Below are 22,594 nucleotides of genomic sequence, written 5' to 3'. Positions count from 1 at the left end.
CTCCGGGCTCTTGTAGAGATTCTTCCTCTATCCCATTCAGAGTAGTACGTGAGGGGTTTAAATACTTAGGTGTACAAGTCACAAGATCGTTTAATAATTTGTTTAAGGCCAATTTTTGCCCACTTTTGGATCGATGTAAAAATGATTTTGTGAAATGGTCCTCTCTGCCCCTGTCCTTAGCAAGTCGTACAAACTTGATCAAAATGTCTGTTTTATCAAGGTTTTTGTATTTATTTTCGAATGTACCTGTTTTTACCAGGAATGATTTTTTTACTAAGCTGGACAGTCTAATCACCTCCTTCCTGTTGGGGAATAAGACCCCTCGAATTAGGAAGACTTTTTTGCAGGGATTAAAGTGTCAGGGAGGGATGGCGCTACCTAATCTTTTATTTTATTATTGGGCATGCAACGTTCAAAAAGTAATTTATTGGCTACCTAGTGTAGATCCTCAAAATACCCCTTTATGGGTGCAAATGGAACAATCATGTACTAACTTCAAACTTTGCTCTCTAATTTGCTCTTCACTCCCCCTGGTGGGGAAAAATTATAACTCCGCCCCCAATCCTGTACTGACTCACACTTTAAAAATTTGGGCCCAATTTAGAAGACATTTTGGTTTGCAATCAGCTTCCATTCTAGGTCCTTTGGTCTCTAACTGTTTATTTCCACAATCTTATGTGGACTCTGCTTTTTGTGTCTGGGAGGAGAGGGGGATTAGGCTCCTAAGAGACTTATATATTGCTAATACTTTTTGGTCCTTTGAAGAGCTTGTACGTAATTTTGCCTTACCAAGATCCCACTTTTTTAGATTCTTGCAGATTAGGAGTTTCATCAAGAAGGTTTTTGCCTCTTTTCCAGGAATACCCCCTACATCACCTATGGATACATTGCTTGATCTGAAACCGCATAGTAGAGGACTCATTTCAAGCATATACTCTATTATAACATCTATAGATCCACAGAACTTGGAAGATATCCGCAAAGCTTGGCAAAGTGATTTACGGAGAGAAATTACAGATGGAGAATGGGAAGATACTTTAAACCATGTGCACTCCTCCTCACCCTGTGCGAGGCATGGCTTAGTTCAATTTAAGGTTCTTCATAGGCTTCATTTCACTAACGCCAAAGATTTACCCGAATGTCAGCTCTGCATGCAATAGATGTTTGCAATTGCCTGCCACAACTGCCCACATGTTCTGGCTTTGTCCTGGGTTGAAAGGAATCACATAAAAATATCTATGGCATCCAAATTGACCCTGATCCCTTAATGTGCATTTTCGGCGCTGCTCAAGAGGGTATAGAACTTAGGAAAGATATTTGTTCTGTTATCGCCTTCACTACATTATTGGCAAGGCGTTTAATATTATTTCAGTGGAAAAAGGTAGACCCCCCAACACATAAAAGCTGGTTGAAAGAAGTGATGTCTTACATTCAATTCGAAAAGATTAAATACATGAAACGGGGTTCGAAACGTAAGTTTCAAGACACATGGTCCCCCTTTATAAGATATTTTAAAGAGCTCCCCTGCCTCTAAAATGGAGTAACCTACCTCAATTCCCCTTTGTTATATCAACCTTCTGGTTTTTATTTTAGTTTTACTTATTTTTTAAAATGTGTGCATGCCGGTCTTTTATAAATATATATTTCTGCTAAAACCACTATATTATTATTATTTTATTATTATTATTTTTTCTTTTTTTTTTGCGTGTCGGTTCTCTTGTTTTCTGGACTAGTAGCTTTATAATGTGGGATTTATACATTTTATGAAGATGTGCTAACTCTTCTAGGGAGTATATCCTTTTTCTTATTTTTTTTAAATTTTTTTTTAAAGCTGTAGGGGGGAGGGGTGGGAAGATTATATTGTATTGTAATTGTAACTGTTAAAAACCCAATAAAGAAAGTATTAAAAAAAAAAAAAAACTGAATCTCTATTATAACAGACCCATAACAGACAGTACGTTCTTTTAAGTTTGAGGCATTTTGATTGTTTTGAGATCCCCAGGTATGGAGTTCCACAGCTGAGGGTCCCGAACAGCATTCACTGGAAATCACTGACATAATTTCTCTGCTGGTACACATCATTTTTCTCTAATACATTGCCAATCTTAAGTATTTCCTAAAATGTGTGTGTTTTCCTAAAAGAACAAACCAAATATTCAGGAGAAAAGAACAACATTTCAATATCTTAGTTATTTTTGTTTGTGTCACACAGTTATCATATGAATCACTTCTGACCTACTCTATGTTTGCAGTGTTGACTATTTCTATTTTTGTATGACGTTACTGGACTCTGAAACACCCCCCTCAAAACGACTTGACTTGACTTATTCATACTGTTCACTTGTCACTGCTTATGATCTCTCTCTCTGAACTGTTGCCCTTTTAACTATGCTTGAGTAGCCTTATACATTCAGTTTAACATGACCATGAGATAAGATGCGGTTATGTTTTAAGTGCGGATCCTTTGTCACTCTAGTATACTTCTCAGCACCAATTAGCTAATAGCCAGTCTGCTTGCTGTCCAAAATGTAATCAGATGCTAAACCTGATATTTCAAATTCATCAATTACACAAAAGCAAAAACATTGCCCGTTCTCATAGACAGATGGACAATTAGCTCAAGTGCAGATCATTTCAACCATTAGTGGTAGTGCTGCAACATTCTATAAGAAGAGATCATTTGGTTTAGGATATATGGGGTTAATTAGGAATTAGTGGGCTAAATGAAGCATATATATATATATATATATTAATGAATGCTTTATTTACACTCTACTTCCACATTTAAGACATTAGACCATGTAATGTAACTATCCGAGCACATATAGGCTGATGAAGCTGCAGGACATAAGCATCTTTATTCCCCAGTCACATCCTAGAGGCTTATTAGTGGGTAATTAGCAACAAATAAGAACGGAAGTGTACCGTAAAATAAAGTAGGATATCGGTCTTATTTCCTCTTATTATATCTTATTAGAAGGTAATTTGTAAACATAGCCAAGTAAGATCATAATTAGAAGGTAATTTCTACACCTTACAATGAAAATGGCGAAATGATGCACATATTTTCGTATTAGTATACAGGTTAAATAAACACGTGACATTTCAAAAATGCATGCAGGTAAACTTTTTCTGTATATCTTTAGACATTTAGAGTATATGTAATGGCACATTTTATTGTTTTAATTATTGTTTAGTAATTCCACAAGATTTTGTTTTTTCATGTGTAGACTTAAAGGCACCCGAGTGAGACAGCTGGCCTCGTAAACTTTGAGCATAGCAGAAGTTATTTTCGCTAAAGAACTGCAGCTCCTCATTTGTTTACTTTGAGCAGATAAGGTGAAGATAACCCTGTCTGAACTGTATCTCTTTCTGTCTCCTGAGATAAGCAGGTGTTTTGTCTAATGTCTAATGTCTAATAAAACAGGAGCAGAAGGGAGGTTATAGAATCATCTGACTGGTTATGGTATTTTTTAGAAAAGTGCCAGCATGCTAAAGATATTTAGAGAGGGGTGGTTTTAAGGGAGTTTCTTCACTATAAGATGTTTCGATGTTTTGACTTTAGGTTAGAAGACTTTTTCAGACGTGTTTTTTGTACTTGTGAAATTGTGTTCTCTATTTGCAAATATAATAAATACTCAAAGACCAAACTTTGGTTTAATTCTCAAAACGTCTTTATTCGTTTCATCTTGTGTTCCTTGATACAAATCCTGCTGCTGACAAGAAAAACTTCCTCTACATATACAATCACAAACAAGTCAGGGGGTTACCTAAAAAGAAAATATAATGAAAACAAAAGCAAAAAGATTCAAATAAATAGGCTATACAGTAAAGCTTAGAGAGGTCAAATGACTTAACAGCTTTTGGCAATATATAGCAATTCACCACTGCTGTGCCTTGTAACACATCCAATCTGCAAGTAACAAATTCTCTCTTCTGTCTTCACAGGCAATCAAGGGACAACGGCAGCAGCTGTAACGTTAAAAGATCAGACACAAGCAACTGCAAAGCCTACACAATAAATTAATAAATGCATTTTTGAAATATCATGTGTGTTTATTCAACCTGTATACTAATACTAAAATATGTGCATCATTTCGCCATTTTCATTGTAAGGTGTAGAAATTACTTATTATGATCTAACTTGGCAATGTTTACAAATTACGGAAATAAAACTATATCCTACTTTATTTTACGGTACATTTCTGTTCTTCTTTGTTGCTAATTATACCCACTAATAGGCCACTAGTAAGGATGTGACGAAATAAAGAAATAAAGATGCTTATGTCCTACAGCTTCTACAGCCTATATGTGGTCGGGTAGTAACATTACATGTTCTAATGTCTTAAATTTGGAAGTAGAGCATCGATAAAGCATGTATTAGTAGAGCCATACAGTATGCACAAACACTATGGGACTCCGGAGCGCCTCCAGGCATGATGGACTGAAGTCGCGGCAGATGTGACGACGTGGTTTAACATTCCACTTTTCTTCTAATAAGCACCGTATTTGGTTTCTAAATATAATTTGGTATAATATATATAATATAGGCTATTTTCTAGATATAGTATATTTTGAGTGTAAAACGGCAATGAGTTTCTATAGCCTATAGTTACAGCATGGTGTATGGTTTCTTATAGCGTATAACTGTGTTCGATTTCTGTCTAATAAAGACCAAATTCATTTCTTGTTTTGGTCTGATTTTATAGAAAGTAAGGCTTATTATATCTTATTTATGTAGCCTACTGGGATAATTTATGGCGTTTTGGCCTTTAATCATCATTCAACCTCTTTATTAAGTTTGTGGATGACACAACTGTGGTGGGTTCCATCAACAACGGCGATGAGACAAACTACAGGAGTGAGGTGAGCAGGCTGGCCACGTGGTGCAAGGTCAACAATCTCCACCTGAACGTGGAGAAGACGAAGGAGATTGTTGTGGACTTCAGGAGAGTGCACACCCAGCATACTCCACTAACCATCAACGGTCCTGCAGTGGAGAGGATGAGCAGCACCAAGTTCCTGGGTGTGCACATCTCTGAAGACCTGTCCTGGAGCCACAACACAGCATCACTGGCCAAAAAATCCCAACAGCGCCTGTACTTTCTGCGCAAACTGAGAAGAGCAGGAGCACCGTCCCCCATCATGCACACCTTCTACAGAGGCACCATTGAAAGCATCTTGACAAACTGCATCACTGTGTGGTACCGTGCCTGCACCGTTTCCTGCTGCAAGACTCTACAGCGCATAGTGAGAGCAGCAGAGAAGATCATTGGTGTCTCTCTCCCCCCCCTTTCGGACATCTATAACACCCGCCTCACCAGCAGAGCAACCAGGATTGAAGGTGACCCCACCCACCCATCTCACAGCCTCTTCAGCCTGCTGCCATCAGGGAGGAGACTGCGCAGTCTCCGGGCCAAATCCAGCAGGCTCAAAGTTTTTTCCACCAGGCTGTCAGGAGACTCAACTCCCTCCCTGCTCTACCGTCACTCCCTCCCTCCTCACTTCCTCCTCTGCCCAGCCTGCCCCCTCTGCTCCCTGCCACAGACTAGGACTGCACCCCCAACACCACTCATACACTCTGAACTCAGGGACTGCACATTTCACTTCCCCCCTGCTTGTTTATTATTGCACTACACCGCTCTACCTCACCTGTTTAAATATTTTAAATACTTTTTATTTATCCTATTTATTTTAAATACTCAAGTGCCTTGATTGTGAGTCTGATTGTTGATTGTTTATTGTACGTCTTGTTGAGAGTTGATTGTTTATTTTTATGTCATGTTAAATTGTTGATTGTTTATTCTATGTCTTTTCTAACTTATTTATTTTTTATTGCATTTTGCACCGGGGGTCGGAGAGGACTGAAATTTCATTTGTGCCGTATGTCATGCATGTATAGCACATCTGACAATAAAGCTGACTTGACTTGACTTGACTTTAATTAGGGTATAACTGTTCGTCTTCTGTCTAAGAAAAAAAACATTATTTCTAGTTAATGGTCTAATTTGATACAAAGTAGGCTAAGGCTTATAGCTATGTTTAATGTACCGGAAAATACAATGCGACCATTCCTGTTTATGGCATATTATGTTTGCATTTAGAATTCAAGATGCTAAAACAAATTGTCTCCTGTGGAAACAATGCTGCTACTGTTTAGTAATTGATTAGGCCTATTTGCACAAACATTGCTGTCATATATTCATTGTAATTTCATAAAGACAAGGAAAGCATCCATTTGTGAAATGCCACTGGGATCTGGGCTGGGTGCCTGACAGGCAAGAGGCAGCACGCATCGTGGGACATGCCTCTCAAAAGTTAAAACCCCCGATCAGTCACAACGATCCTCCGCGCCAATTTGACAACACTATCAAGCCCAGAGGAAGGCAGTTGACTACTCAGATAGTATCACGTACCATTCTCTTCACCGTTGAGACTCAGGAAGAGCTGTGGCGTGGCTTTTATCCATCTATCGGCGGTGCTCTCGGTTAGCCTTGGAAGGAAAGCCCGGTGGAGGTTGGAGAGATCCGCTTCGGCTGCAGCTCCAACGGAAGGTTGCGTTTTCATAGTTGTGCGACTCCAGACTGACGCTATATAACGAACCGGCTCAGCCAGCAAAGTCACATGTCTAATATTATTAGATAGCCTTGGCCGCTGCTGTTCATTGGAGCGATACGTCAACGTGGAGTAGCTGCATTGACAAAAATATAGAGCCTGATCTACTTAAAAAAGGTAAGGCAACTTTTTGCATCAGATTATTATGTAAATAAAACAAGGCTAGTCTTTGTATAGGCTACTTAATTTCTTGTGTGTAAGAAATTAGTTTTGGAAGTAAAGTCAATTTATCAAGTAATGTCAACTTGCTTTTTCAAGTAAAGTCAATTTAGTTTTGCAAATGACTGAACTTGCAAAGTTAAGTAGACTTTACTTAATTGATTTGCACCTAGATAAAAAACCATGAAAAACCTTTATAACAACTTTTACATTTACAGACTGGTTATAAACACCCTTTTTCAATGACTTGACACATATAACTGAAGACTTAAGGACTTGTTGGAAAGTGAAAAATCCATGAACATGTACTAATGTTTACCTACATTTTTACTGCGTTATTATCAAATAGATAATAACCAACAACTCAGCAAGGTTTTTAAACCAAGCAAACAAAACATATTTTAAATGGCTTAATTGGTCTATTATAAAGTATAGGGAGATAGTGGTTAGACAACACAAAACTGCAGATTCTATAATACGTTCCTTATGATGACTCAAAAGATTTAAAATATGTGATTATTGCTGTGGAGTGTGGACCATGCACTATTAAAAAAGATAGCAGAATCTAAAAAACGGTTATTAGATACAGCACTCACAGTCACAATTGAGTTCACATCATTTTCCCCATCTGGACAAGAAACAGTAAAGGAACAGGGGTATCTGCCTGGAATCATTTCAGGTGGTCCGGTGCTTCTGGCTTCCTCTTAGTTTACTTTCGTGACACACAGGAAATGATGCAAGCTATGTTGCTGCAGATATAAGAATGAAGGCTGTTTACTTTTTTGTTTACCGGTAGCAGACCAAGTAAAATCATTTTTTTTTTTGCCCCTTTATTTTTTTGTAAAAATTTACAATATCCCTCTAGTGACTAGCAGTGAGCATACAAGATTCAAGATTCAAGATACTTTATTGTCATTGTATGAACACAACGAAATTCCGTAAATAAATAATAAAAACAAGATAAAAACCAAAAAATAAAACCAAAAAGATTAAAAAGACACACATAAAAAAGTAATCGCACATAGTACTCAACATGTCTGATATTTGAATGACAGCTTTATTTATCTAATTACTTTATGATGAACATTGACTTTCCAGATTCTCCAACCCATGTGTGTCTGTTATGTTATCCATTGTCATTTGCTCACCCTTTTCTTAAATAAATCTTTGGTGAATGGACTGAACTTCTCTGACGGTGACACTGTAACCTCACCTGGAACAATAATATCTTCATAAGCCAGAATGGAGAACTGCATCCCGCACAAGTTCTGAGCCAAGGCTGAGAACTGTGAGACAAGCATCACCACTGGCAGCTATGAAGACAAAATGGTATATGTTTAAATTGACATAGTGTGACAACAGAATTATTGTGCTGTATGTAACCAAATACAGTGAGCTGTATGTTGTGTTATACTGACTCAATCAAAATATTGAGTCAGTATCAAATATTGATTTCTCAAAGCACACATTTTGGTGTATATTGCTTTAGAATCTATAGCAGTGTTTTCTAAGGGTGTTTGCAAACCTATAGTTCGTTTGCTTTGGGCCGAATCAGTTGATGAGTTTGTAAACTTGGAATGGAAATGCGAGTCGATGATGAGCTTGACCACAGCCTATTTCTGTGAGAGAAACATTGCAAGCTGCTACAGTTTGTGGTGAAAGCCCCCTAACTCCAAACTGATTGCCATCTCAGCTACACCTTGGCTTTCCCAATTTGACATAATATGTATCGTCTGTCTTGCAGTTCATACTAAGAGATTTCCTTTTTGTACACCTTTCACACCGATGGCTCAACCAGGGTTATACCCAGGTTGACTGTCAGTGTGAATGAGGTAACCCTCCTCAATCTGCCCAGATTCGCAACCCAGGTCGTGAGGTGGGTTGAATCTGGGTAGACTAGGGTTGATTTCTAGTGTGAATTAGCCACGACCAGGGTCGCTATCAGACTGTGAGGGGAAAATTACGTGATTGGTGGGAAATTGAGAGTGGTGCAGTCTGCCGCACACTTTGATAAAACAACAACACAGAATTTGTCTCACTGCACCTTACGCTTGATACTGGCCGTCTCACCAGCTGTCCCCAGTCTGTCAGGATGAATAGGCACATATCTTCCATCCTCGCCCTGAGCACCGGTGTGCCGCAGGGCTGTGTGCTGAGCCCCCTCCTCTATGCACTTTTCACCCATGACTGTCAACCCACCCACGAATCGAACATCAGCGTGAAAAAGAGCTAACCTCCCCCAGAAGCTGCCGAGGAACTTCTATTAGGTGTACGATAGAGAGCATCCTGACAAACAGCAGGACAGCCTGGTACAGTAGCTGCACCAAAGCCACCAAAAAAGCCCTGCAGCGTCTCGTGAAAACAGCAGCGGAAAATGTCTTTGCCATTGATTTGCCATCACTTGAACACCTCAACAAGACCTGCTGTGTGAGAAGGGCTAAGAACATCGTCAAGGACACTTCTCATCCTGGTCATGGACGGATTACCCCAAATATGCACTAACAGACTTAATAATAGCTTTTTCCCAACTGCCATAACACTACTGAACTCTGGAAATAGCATGTAACAATAATCAGGATGGCAATGTAAAATACAAATCGCAATGCCTATGTAATACTACTGTGCAACATAACCATGTGGCAATAAGAAACCCTGATGCTATAATGCAACTTGTGCACTTATGGTTAGCTCCTATTTATAAGGGTAGCTTTTATTCATATATAAATCTCATGTACATTTATATATTTTATAAGTTAACTTTTACTTATATTTTTTTATCTTATTTAATATGATTATCTTATGTTGTTATTTCATAGTATATGTTATTCTAGACAGACTTACAGATTTATTTGTTCCAGTAGTACCAAACCATGCCAACGAGAACGTGGCTGTGTACAGCACAAAAACATTATTTCAAACATTAATAGGCAGCAGTAATTTGGATTTCCTCTTACACATATTATCTGTCTTTTTCAATTTTCCATGGCTACGGGACTGAGAAGCTAAACATATGAGAGGCTAAACATATGATGATGGATTTTCAAGCGTAGATGGAGACTTTATAACTCACCCCTAAAGCTCTACAGCACCGAAAATTGACATAAACACAACAGCTGCCTCCCCATGGGTGACCCTGACCCGATTACCCGGCTGCTGCTGCTGCTATGGCTTGGGGTTTTTGCTTTCAATGTACCGTCTCACTAAAACTGTCAAGGCTATAACTGCATGGCAACTGCTACTAGATAATGACATGTCATGTTGCCTTAAATGCATTTTGAGTGTACAATATTTCAGACTTAGGTAGTCACAACATAGATATTTACTGATTTATGAATAGAATCTATTATGGAAATCTATAATGCATTTTAATTCAATTCAATTCAATTTTATTTATAGTATCAAATCATAACAGAGTTATCTCGAGACACTTTACAGATAGAGTGGGTCTAGACCACACTCCATAAATTCCAAAACCCCATATTTTCTATTAGCATAAGTCTATTTGTATGTAAATATATTTGACAAATTATGGTGCTCAATTTCATAACAGGAATTCATATACTTTATAGATTGCTAACCAAACCAAGTAAAGACATATGAATACACACACGTGGATGTGCACGTGCATGCACACACACACACACACACACACACACACACACACACACACACGCACACACACACACACACACACAGAGCACATTGATTTGTGCTGATACCCTATTAAATACAATTAATATAAATAATAAATAAGTTGAATAAATGTTAGACTGTTGAGAGCAAAAAAGAATCGTATTTCAAAGTTTTAACGATTTCTTCAATGATTGTCGAAACAGAAAACCTGGAATCTCCTGAAATTATGATTTTTCCTTCAGTGTGGTATATGATGGAGGGCCACTGGTGGTAACAGAAAAAGTAGAAATAAGGAGTCCGCTTGTAATATATCTCTTGAATGCTCAGTGTGTCACATGGAGAAAAAGAAATAGTAGTATAAGTAGTGTACCCAGTGACAGTCAAGTGATGGAGTCCCTAGCCTCTTATAACACAAACATAGAGCACTGTGTCCCTGCTGGCCAAGAATCAATGTCTGCCAAAGCTCTCCCTTGTGTCAAACTGAGAGAAAATAACTGCAAACTGGCAACTTACTGCTGTAGTAGCTGTTATCAAAAAGGACGGTGTTATATCTAAAAGAAAAACTTAATACACCTAGATATATAGGCAAAGTTGGACTAAACAGTTTCCATTTATATCTGCTTGTCACTAGGATAGCGGCCATGCGTTTTGCAAAGCCTGTAGGGGTGATTTTAATGTAGGGCACAGTGTGAAGAATGACGTGAGCCAGCAATAACACCCCCAGCTATATGACACCATTTCTAAATCACCCCAAGCATTGTTTTCTGCATTAAATGTTCTGTAAAAAAAATTTCATATCGCCGTATATTGGCCAACATATACGCTGATGCCAATAGATAGATATGTCCAATATGATTGGCCGATATTGGCCAACAGATATATCTGTATAACTCTGTATGAAAATCTACTTGGATAGACTTAAAACTTGCTTTTGATTTGTCAATCCATGACAGTGAACATGTTTGGTTATTTATTCAAGTTTATGTTACGGTTGTGTGGTAAAACATGCAGTGGATTTATTTTTAAAGTATAAGTGTGGAATGTGATGTGTGAAGTGATTTGAGAGTTGGCAGTTAAGGTTACCTGCTTAGAAATAAAAACCCTCATACAAATATTTGGCACATTTTGGAACATGTTGTACAAAAAAATAAAGTAAAAGTAAAGTAAGAAAGTAGGCCAAATAGATGATTTGTGCGTTTATGTTCTTATCTCTTATGTACAGTCTCATATCTTATCTCTAACACACGTGTCAAACTCAAGGCCCCCGGGCCAAATTTGGCCCCTTGCAAATTTTGATCCATCCCGCAAATCATTTTAGGTTCACAATAAATGTTGCCCCGCCTAGTTCTGCGGCAAACCAAAAACATAGGAAAATGCATTGTTTTGCTAAATTCTATGATGACTAGGAACTTTTTTGCTGACCTTTTTAGGGCTTTATGTGGACCAAATTGTTAAAAAAAAAAGTTAAAAACCAAGATGCTCACAATGGAGCGCTTCCTATGAGTCAGCTCAAACAATGACTCACTCTGGTGGAGCCTCAGGGGTGGGACAGCATTAAAAAATGGCATATATTCTTTTCAGGTATCACTACAAAATCAAAACCATTTGAAAGGCAAATGAGCATCAAGTAAAGTGGCACAAATCTGATTATCCAGGGCCCAGTGGATTTTGACAAACTGATGATAGTATGATGTAAATTGTAAATTAAAAGAAAGTAAAGCACATCTGGCTACATTGAAAAAGGGGTAGCTTTGTGATGATGTATACAGACTTGAAATGCAAACCACAAAGGAAATAGGACACAGCTATCATAAGGTTTCCTCGTGCCACCATTTGGCGATGAAGTCAACTTTGTCTGCCTATTATAAACTTCAGATTATCATGCAATGCAATTTGTGCTCCTAAGGCGTAAACCTTAGCATGTTGTCTATTCCATCCATCCCTAATAGCTGAAACATCTATGAGTTTAAAGGCTCATCGTAAACCCACAGTGGTTACAAATACGCAGGAAAGTCCATCTCCACCCATCTCAACGATCGTTAGGTTAAAAATAATGACACAGGTAATCTGCCAGTTGTTGTCGGATAATGTTGCATTGTGTTGCAGCAAAATTTGAGCAATAAGTCAACTTTCAACAGATTCAGATCAGCAGACACATAGTAAGAAGAAACCATCCTTCCAGTACATGCCTAATCAAACAACATCAGGGCACTTGAGACTGAGAGCTGTTTTCACTTGAGACTGAATTTCATTACCACCAAAAGGAGGTGCATTGGTACAAGGGCAGACCAAATTGCCATTGCGCAAAAGCAGCCACATAGACATGATAATTAGCAAAAATGCTTAAATGTGGCCTAGTTTGAAATGACATATGTCCCATTTCAGTCACCCAACTGTAAACTGAAAATGGATAGACATACTGTATATTCTCACATGAACCAAAAAAAAGTGTGCTCTCTCATTATATTGTCCCATCTTTATGTCATATACGTATTACAAAATTGCTAAATTTAGAATGATCACATAAGACCACAACTGCTCTTCTGTGAGGGATTTCACATTAACATCTGGTAAAAAGAATAAAAAAAGAGTTGCAAGGAGGCAACAGTGCATAAGCTTGGCTTGGCTGGACATGAAGAAAGAACATTATTCACAACTCCAAGGTTCAAATTTAACACGCTGCGTTTTGATTGTGTACAAAATTGTGGCTGGCCAGTGTGTGTGTGCGTGTGTGCGTGTGTGTGTGTGTGTGTGTGTGTGTGTGTTAAAATACACAAGTGAGTGTGAATTAAGTGTATTGAATGACACAACTTCCCTTCAAGGGCTTTTGATGAATGAAGCCGGAACATTGGGGTGACAAATAACAAGATATTTTGGATCAGCGTGTTCCCTTCCTTCCTGGCCGTGAGTTGAACACCACACGGTAGGTTTATTATGTCTCCTAATCTCCTATCCTAATTTCTTAAGTGCTTACAACAGCACATGTAAATCAAATGTTTTAATCACTATTGCATTTAATATCAATCAGAGACCAACGCTGACATTTTTTTCCATTATAAAATGTGGATCATTGTCCCTTACAATAAAAGTATGTCTGTCTCAGATGCCACTGATTGCAATTGCAACACTTTTACAGAAGTATATAATATCATTGTTCCATTTCAGCTCTTTCAAAAGAACAGTGACCCTTGAGGTCCTTGAGGGGCACTACAAAACTATAACTGATTGGACCAAATGTTGGCTAATATATAATATGAATAAGCGGAATGTTCTGTATGAATGCAGGCATAATACGCAAAAAAATCGTGCAGACCACCCAGCCTCAGGGGGAAATAACCAATTACAGATCAAAATTCAGCACTGGCCTTTCGGACGAGATTTGGATAAAAAGATGATTTTGTGTGCAAAAAAACAGAAAATGTTTCTATCCACACTACTGCAAACACTAAATTCATTTTCTTTACATGTGGTATACATGAAGCTGAAATCGAGATGACATAAGCTTGCAAGGGAAAAAAATCAATCTGACATTGATAATTTAAAGGGGTGATGCAAAACTGATTTTACTTTGACATAGTTGAAAAATGTTTGGTGGGTAAATAGGACATACATAGAACCTCAAAATCCCATTGACACCTCTTTCCTCTGCAAATCTCACAATTTGAAACTGCCGCTGAAAACGGGAAAATCTCAACGAACCACCGACTTGACGTCAACTTGGTGGCTCCTCCTTATTTGGCTCTAGTCTCTACCTTTGTTACGCCCTAACATTTACATAGGCTACACCACTGATCTGAGATCAGGTAGTCTTCTGAATAGGTCGCGCAGATCTCAGAAATGTTATACACTGTTCATCTGCTATTTTATCACTAAATTCACTTCTGAGACTTTTTTATGCGAGAAATATGGGCCGTTTTACGAATATTTAGGTTATCACATGAATAACCGTTATAACATGAATAACCACTAACTCTGCTCCGGTTGCATCTACAACACGTCTGCTTCCTCTTTCTCTATCTCTTTTCTGCCCACTTACCACACACACACACACACACACACACTGAGCTCTCTTAAAGGAGCCGCATCACCATTTTACAACAATTGCCTAATCGCACTGATGACTGAGCCTGACCCGAACCCGACCATAATTTCTAAATATCTGTCCGAACCCAGCCCGTCGGGACCCATCGGGTCGGGTATCCATGCTTTACTGTGTGGACCTCCTGAAGTCTGACATGTCTTACCAAATTTGCAATTTGTCATCAAGTTTCATAAAACGGCCCATATTTGCGCTTTATCTAGTTGATTTCTCACATAAAAAAGTCTCAGAAGTGAATTTAGTAACGAAACATTGCAGTGTCTGAAATATGAGACCTGCTGTCTCGTCTCCAATGTATGCATATGTGGTTCCTCAACCAATCAGCGCGCAACTCATCTAAATATTTATGAGCATACCATATTTGGAAGAAAAGCTCTCCTTCCAAATAGGGCCAAAACACAGGGATGCATAATGGCCCATAAAATAGCAACCAGGCAATTTTCAGGCCAATCAATGTTACATCCCTATTAGGAGACCTTAAGGAACAGTGTGAAATACCCTATATAATCATTCTATCACCCCTTTAAAGGAATTCATCAAACAATAATAAGAGACAGAGGCGGCGGCTATTTTATCACCCTTCCTATTGCCATAAATGTGCCCTCACTTTATTTTAATTTCTCCCATAGCACTATGTAATAGACCATTTACTTTGTAATTATGGCCCGATGGTGGCCCTCACTCTTTCCCTTTGGTATTTTTACAGTTTTTAAACCGGAATGTATAAGAAGGAATGTGTTGAGAGACTGCTTTAATTAATCCCTGTCACCCCAATTCCTTTGCTTGACCTGTGTTAAACTTTCACTCAAACATTACCATGGAAACAGAGCCCACTATTATTAAATCTCTGTAACCTTTTTAAAAAATGGATGGCATTCAGAGGGAAAAGATATGTCAGATCCATGTAGAACTTACATATTTTTGTGCTTTGAGTTAATTCCTACTTTACTATTGACAACTTGTTTTAGGTGTAAACAAGATACCCTGCCTAAAATGGTAACCACTAAGCATTTTATGACAGTGATCAGTCAGTGGTGTATTTGTTTCATCTACGCCAAGAATAAACCACAGTATGTAGCACCACATACCTGATTGGAACAGATTTGAGTATTTTTCTCTTTTTCCAGTAAGAGCTCTAAAGTTTGACAATATTATAGCAATAGTTCAACATTTTGAAAAATAGGCTTTCCTTCCTAAAGTTACATAATAAGATCAGTAGGCCTGTTAGGTCTGTACAGTTGCTAAATATGACGCTACAGCCAGCAGCCGGTTAGCTTAGCTTAGCATATAGACAGAAAACAGTGTGAAACAGCTAGTCTGGCTCTGTCCAAAGGTTAAAAAAAAAAACACCTACGGTACCAGCACCTTTTAAGCTGTGTAAAAATGGAAATTTTTTGGACCATTTCCTGACCGAGACATAAAAGACGTAAAACAGCAAATTTGCTGTTCCTGCAATTTGGTTTTTGTATGGCGAACAATAAAAGCTATGAGCTTCAAATGTTTAGTATGTTTAGTGTGCCAGTAGTGGCATAACTTTGTGCTTGCTGATGCAGTTACAGTTGCAGCCTACAGAACTCTTGATCACTTTGTTTAATCTGTGGTTTAACCCCTATCTATGATGAATCCAGGGCCATCTGCAGAATAGAATGGTACCCAGGAAACAGGCAGATCGAGAGATTAAGGGAGAGAGTGCAAGGTAAGGTGGAAAAACACTTCATAATAGGCTAATACATAATAGCAAGCAACCTTAGACATATATTTAAGGTTAAGAAAAACAGAAAATGAAAAATGAAAAATGAAGCATGTGTGAAAAGTGTATCCCAAATGACAACTACAACAAAATGGCGAGTCATGCTTTGTTAAATCATCATACACACTTCAGGAATTCAGAAATGTATCATTTGTGTGAAATGTTTGTCACTTATTCATTACTTACTTCATTATCTATCATCTTCAGATGACATGCAGACATGGTCAAAGAGAATATTGTTTTCCAATCAGCAGAGTCTCAGCTGCCTGAATCATGTCTTATGTAATAGTGTATCTGGAGGATTTCACAGCAGCACTGGCACACTCCAAACTGTGATTTCATAATTAATAGTTTCCATTATGGTCTCTCACAACCTATGTCTCCCTGACATTTATAAAAATAAAAAGAACGTGTTTTTTTTGCTTTGTGGTGATCATAAATCATAGTTTATTAGCCCTCACATGTATATTTTTTTTCACCCTAACAAATAGACCATGTCAGTGAATATGGAGTTGAGGTCAGGCCACACCCCGTTTTTTTGTTTTTTTTGCACGGCTCTTGGCACATGGATAAAAGTGGAAACGCACTGGACGTACTGGATAGCAGAGGAACTGAACAGCTGTAGTGTGTCGGTGAAGCTGCTGCCTTGCAATACTTACAGCAGCCTACGTATGGAAAACCAACAGGCATTAATTGCAACGAAGCTTCCGTCCTGCGGTGGTTTTTAAATACTTGGGGTCGCAGAAGTGCGCAAAACACTGAACCAACACAGTCCTCTTTCCGCTGCACATGAACGTAAGTTTGCTTTTTTCCACTACTTTGAGATCGCACAGATATACTGATACTGTACAGTATGATTTGTTTTTAATGTTGTTTTAGACTACACGTGCACTTAGTGTCAAATGTGGGAATAGAAAAGCATGTGCGCAATAGCACACCTTAATTGAAATGTCTTTAGGCCACTTTTTTTTGTAGTAATCAACATGTTTTTATTGAATTGATTTGCTTATATATCAAATAAGTCATCTCTGTGTGGATACAATCAGAACATCTTACATACAAAATGGCATCTGTGGAGCAGGTTAACAGTTTTATATTGTGGGGATATTCAGTATGATGGCTTTAAGAAGTCATGTTAGGTGCAGTCTGTCTGACATAAGTTATCCACATATGCGTGACATTTGAATGTCTAAGAGTGTGGTTATCTTTTTTTACAGAATATTTTGGGATAGACTATGAACAGAAAACGTTAAAGGTTTCGTCATATTATTTAAATTCATCTTTGCTTGTTTTCACCTCGATCAAATAGGAAAATTCAAAGAGAAGAAAGAGAGGCTGGATGAGTGATAAGCGCGTGTGCGTAATTGTGCTTAAATGATCAGTGCTTTGCATCACATTTAACATATTTACATTAATATTATTTACATGCTGTTATGTCACTTAAACAAACATTCCTTGTCTATGATTACAGCTCCTCTTTTATGTGAACTTGTGAGTCACATAGCTGTAAACAATCAAGGCAAACCTGACCTAGGGACATCACAGTCATGATGCTGTGATAAAAAAGGGCTCACACAACAAAGATTTGTCATAGGTGACCTCTTTTTAGTTTTCAAATTGTTGTTGACTGAGAAACGAATATTGTTTTTATGATATAATTATATTATGAATTACATCATTAATACATTTTTTATCTTCCTTGTTCTCATGTTGTTATGAAAACGAGGAATTCTGAACAGCAGATTGCCATTTGTAAATTGATATTGCATATTATCACGATTAGATGCACACTAGGAAAACATGGACTTGTGAATGAGTTTATGCCTTGTAATATTAGCTAAATTAACTGTTTTCATAATGTCCACGTTCCTCATAGTGTGTGAGCTTCATCTTTCCACCTCACCGATTTGAAATGCGAAACACACTTCCATATATGCATATTACTTCCTCTTTATGAGCTGTATTAGAGACATGTATTACTCATTCATTGAATGTTTGTGTTTCTTTTGTAACAAAAATGTGTTTGGATGACCGGCGCCTATTTCATCGCCTGTGATACATCCATCTTGAACTTGATTGCCTCTTTTTGCTTTACTCTTGTTATCAGCACTGATCTTCACAGTGGATGAGTAGAATGTTGCTTCCTCTGCAAGCCTCAGAAAATGAACACCACTCTGTGTGACTCTGCAGCAACCAGGTATCACCTGACAACAGACCACCAACTGAACGCTAGCTGCAACAACTCCTCGCCCTTTTCCAACTGGACCGTGGGGGGTGATGCCCTGCAGCTGCCCACATTCACCACAGCAGCCAAAATCAGAGTGATTATTACCTGCATTCTATGTGGCATATCTGCATTTTGCAACCTTGCTGTGCTTTGGGCGGCACACAGAGATGGGAAACGCAAATCCCACGTCAGGGTGCTGATAATCAACCTGACGGTGGCTGATCTGCTGGTCACCTTCATTGTGATGCCTGTGGATGCCGTGTGGAACATCACAGTCCAGTGGCTCGCTGGGGACTTTGCCTGCAGGCTACTGATGTTTCTTAAGCTGCAGGCGATGTACTCCTGCGCCTTTGTCACCGTGGTGATCAGTCTGGATAGGCAGTCAGCCATCCTCAACCCCCTGGCTATCAATAAAGCCAGAAAGAGGAACAGAGTCATGCTGACTGTGGCGTGGGGCATGAGTGTCATGCTGTCAGTCCCTCAGGTAAGGTCAGGTGTTCATTGATACGGTTTTCATTAGATTAGGCTATAAGCAGGTTTTCACTGAACATGTCCTGTCCAAAAAGTGGCTGGTTGTAAATGCACAGCGGAACATGGCCACTTTCGATACTCTGATATAATTCTTACTTTGGTTTTTTGTTGACATGAATATTTTATATGCAGTGATTTACAATCTGTTAGTAGTAATAATAATAATAATAATAATAATAATAATAATAATAATCAGTAATAATCCTTTTCTAAAACTGCTCATGAAAAGTATGAAATGTGTGGCTGCCGGTCACCTTCCCAACATCAGTCTGAAATAAATGATGATCCCATCAGCAGGAAGAGTTTTTGTTTTGTTAACCTAAATATGTATTAATTGGCACATGGGAGGTTATGCATGCGAAGATCAATGTGAACAATATTAAGGGACCATTCACACAAAGAAATGTGACATACCGGCCCATCCGAACATTAAAAAGTTTGTTCATTATTGTGATCAAATTGCATGAAGAGACTAAATCCAACAATGAATTTATCCTGTGAACAGGTATTGTATGGTATGGCTGCTGCCTGATATAGCATATGCCTCCATGGTTTGTTATCCAAAAAGATTTTCAATAACTGTTTCCATCACTACAATGAATATGGCCAGTAGTTTATTCCCTCTGAGCCATCCGTTGCCCATTTACCATTAGGCTGGATTCTGTAGACTGACATTTATTAAAAGATTATTGATTGAGATAAAGTTTTGTTCATATTTTGTCTAGTGCAGCCAACACACAGGCCTCCACCTGAACAAACCTAACCATTCTCAGAAACAGATATCGCAAAACCTGGGCACATAAGACAAAACTATCTGAATATCTAAATAGCACTATAGGTATGTGGGAAAATGTGTTTTCTATCAAACTACTTACAATATTTCATGTCCTGGGACAGTCTCTATGGGTGACAGCAGGGCAACCAGGACATGGAAAGTTATCAGTGAATGATGATATGGCCACCAAACACATGGGAGTAGCCATGAATGGTGTCTCCATGCCTTTCTAATTATTGTTCCTTTCCCTCCTCAGATGTTCCTTTTTCACAATGTGACCATCATTCACCCCAAGGACTTCACTCAGTGTGCCACACGTGGAAGTTTTGTCACTCACTGGCATGAAACGGCCTACAACATGTTCACTTTTTCCTGCCTGTTCCTGCTGCCTCTGGTCATCATGATCACCTGCTACACCAGGATCTTCTGTGAGATCTCCAAACGACTGAAAAAGGACAACTGTGAGTTCAAAAGGAGTCTGAATCGTGGATCAGTTTACTTCAGCAATTAGCTCTTATATAACATAATTGCTGCTGCAATTTGTTTGACCCTTTTAATAGTAGAAGCACATTTATAAAAAACGGGCTACGATTGCTCCTCACCCCACACAGAGCTGTGGCTGCTTAAGTGGAAGTGACTGGAATCTCATTTGTTGTGTTACTGTGAGCAGCATTACAAAATTCCATTAAGAAAAATAAAGAATCAACAACAGCTCTTCCCAGTCCTGGTTACTCTGGATAATCCATAGACCACACTGTGCACAGTTTTCATAAAATAAATCTACTGAGGAAGAACAGTGTATTCTGCAGATTATTCAGAGTAACAGGGGCAATGGTTTTCTAAAAAAAGATGTTTCATGCTCTAGATGGCAATGTCTGTCTGTCGGTCCACCCCTTTCCAGACTGAAATATCTAAAAGATGGTCTGATGGATTGCAGTGAAATTCATGATCCCCAGAAGATGATCCCCTGACTTTTTCTCTAGCGCCACCATGGGGTTTACATTTTGGGGTTTTTAGTGACACGTCTTGAAATCAATCAGATGAAATTACATTAAATTTGGTGCAGATATCTATGGTGGTTGGAGGATACATTTTTAATAACATTGTTGATCCCTTAACTTCTACTCGATTCCTGACTAAGACTAATGACGTTCCCGTCAGCCTCAGCTTTACTTTGTATTTAGTGCTAATTAGCCAATGTTAGCCTGCTAACACACTAATGGTGGACATAGTAAATATTATACCTACTAAACATTCACATGTTGTCATTGAAAGCATGTTAGAATTTAACGCAAAGCATTGCTAGTGTGACTGTAGACAGTTAAAAGTCAGAAATGTCAGAGACTGAAACCTTATAACCTAAGTTTGTAATTTGGGTGATCCAGCCTTTTAAAGTGCATTACAAAGCAAGTAATGTGTTGTACTTACACTTGATAACAACTGTTATCATCTGGTCACAAAAGTCAGATTAAAACAATAGTTGTACCTCTATCTTTTCTCTACCACATCAATCTAAAAGTGAACCACTCCTAACTGTGAGGTTTATGACTGATTATCTTTTACAAAAACATTTGAATGCAAAAGGCAATACTAGCACTACATTTAGCATATTTTAAACAAAATATTTATTGTTTGCTTGTATTTAAGTCTTTTTATAATGTCATCTTTTCTGCTCCCAGTGCCCTCCAATGAAGTGCATTTGCGGTGTTCGAAGAATAACATCCCCAGAGCCCGGATGAGAACTCTAAAAATGAGTATTGTGATTGTCTCGTCTTTCATTATCTGCTGGACTCCATACTACCTGCTGGGCCTCTGGTACTGGTTCTTCCCTGAGGACCTTGAGGGGAAGGTCTCCCACTCACTGACCCACATCCTGTTCATCTTTGGGCTCGTCAACGCCTGCCTGGACCCAGTCATCTACGGCTTGTTCACCATTCACTTCCGTAAGGGGCTCCGGAGGTTTTACTGCAATGCCACCACGAAGTCCAACCTGGACAACATCACGGTTTTAACTGCATCTTTTACTTGTGCTACCAACTCTTTGCCACTGAAAAGAGAGGTGAGCCCTGCCAGCCAGGAGAGGTTCATGTTGAGCAGTGATGATAACCACAGCAAAGCAGAGTTGACGTCAACAAGAAGCAGCTTTTTAACAGCAGACAACGATGCAGATAGAGATCCGAAGCGGTCCAGCCCTGAGAGCATCATATGAGGAGAGTAGAGGGTGGAGAATCTGTTTTATTTAGTTCGATTTATTCAGTGTCTGACGGTCTGTGTGTCATTTTGACTTTTGACACAAATTGTAACATGCTTCTGTATAAAACACAAAGGCCAAAAATAATTTCCTTGAAGAGGGGAAGCTTCATAAAATAAGTACACACATGACAATACACTAACATCAAGCTTCTGTAATAAAGAAATGTCTATGCTCTGTACATTGTAACTTGTGGTCATCTTGAAATAAATGTATTCACTGGGGTTTAAAGTATCGATTGTGAATCCATTACTGTTGGAAATGTTGCTGATTTTCAAAGGGTACAGTTACAACAAGCCATGTGGAGAAAGAAATAATTCTCAACAAATATAACTGAAATTGTGAGAACGCAAATTCCTGTTTCACAGCAATGCCATGCAATTTCTGTGCAGATCTCTCATGCCAACGCAGTAGGATCCCTGAGGGGACTGCTGCTGCTAATCAGTGATGAGTCATAGCGTCCAAATGGAAAGGCCATTTCTATTTGATTGATTCTATTTCTAATTGTGACAAATCGTATATGTGGCAGAGATAACAAACGACTTTAAAATCAA

The 22,594-nt window shown here is 38.6% G+C and overlaps 1 protein-coding gene across 1 annotated transcript; it reads left to right on the top strand.

The window, feature by feature from the left end:
- Window positions 1-16,845: 16,845 nt before the first annotated feature.
- LOC120555331 (putative gonadotropin-releasing hormone II receptor) lies at window positions 16,846-22,274 on the top strand. Its single transcript, XM_039794005.1, has 4 exons — window positions 16,846-17,051; window positions 18,364-18,967; window positions 20,046-20,250; window positions 21,469-22,274. Exons 2-4 carry the CDS (start codon window positions 18,419-18,421, stop codon window positions 21,996-21,998), a joined length of 1,284 nt encoding a protein of 427 aa, XP_039649939.1. The 5' UTR covers window positions 16,846-17,051; window positions 18,364-18,418; the 3' UTR covers window positions 21,999-22,274.
- Window positions 22,275-22,594: the final 320 nt, after the last annotated feature.

The sequence above is a fragment of the Perca fluviatilis genome, chromosome 3 (genome assembly GCF_010015445.1).
Source record: "Perca fluviatilis chromosome 3, GENO_Pfluv_1.0, whole genome shotgun sequence".
Taxonomy (NCBI): Eukaryota; Metazoa; Chordata; class Actinopteri; order Perciformes; family Percidae; genus Perca; species Perca fluviatilis.
Note: the sequence above shows the minus strand (reverse complement) of the source record. Positions and strands in the feature narration are given on the sequence as shown.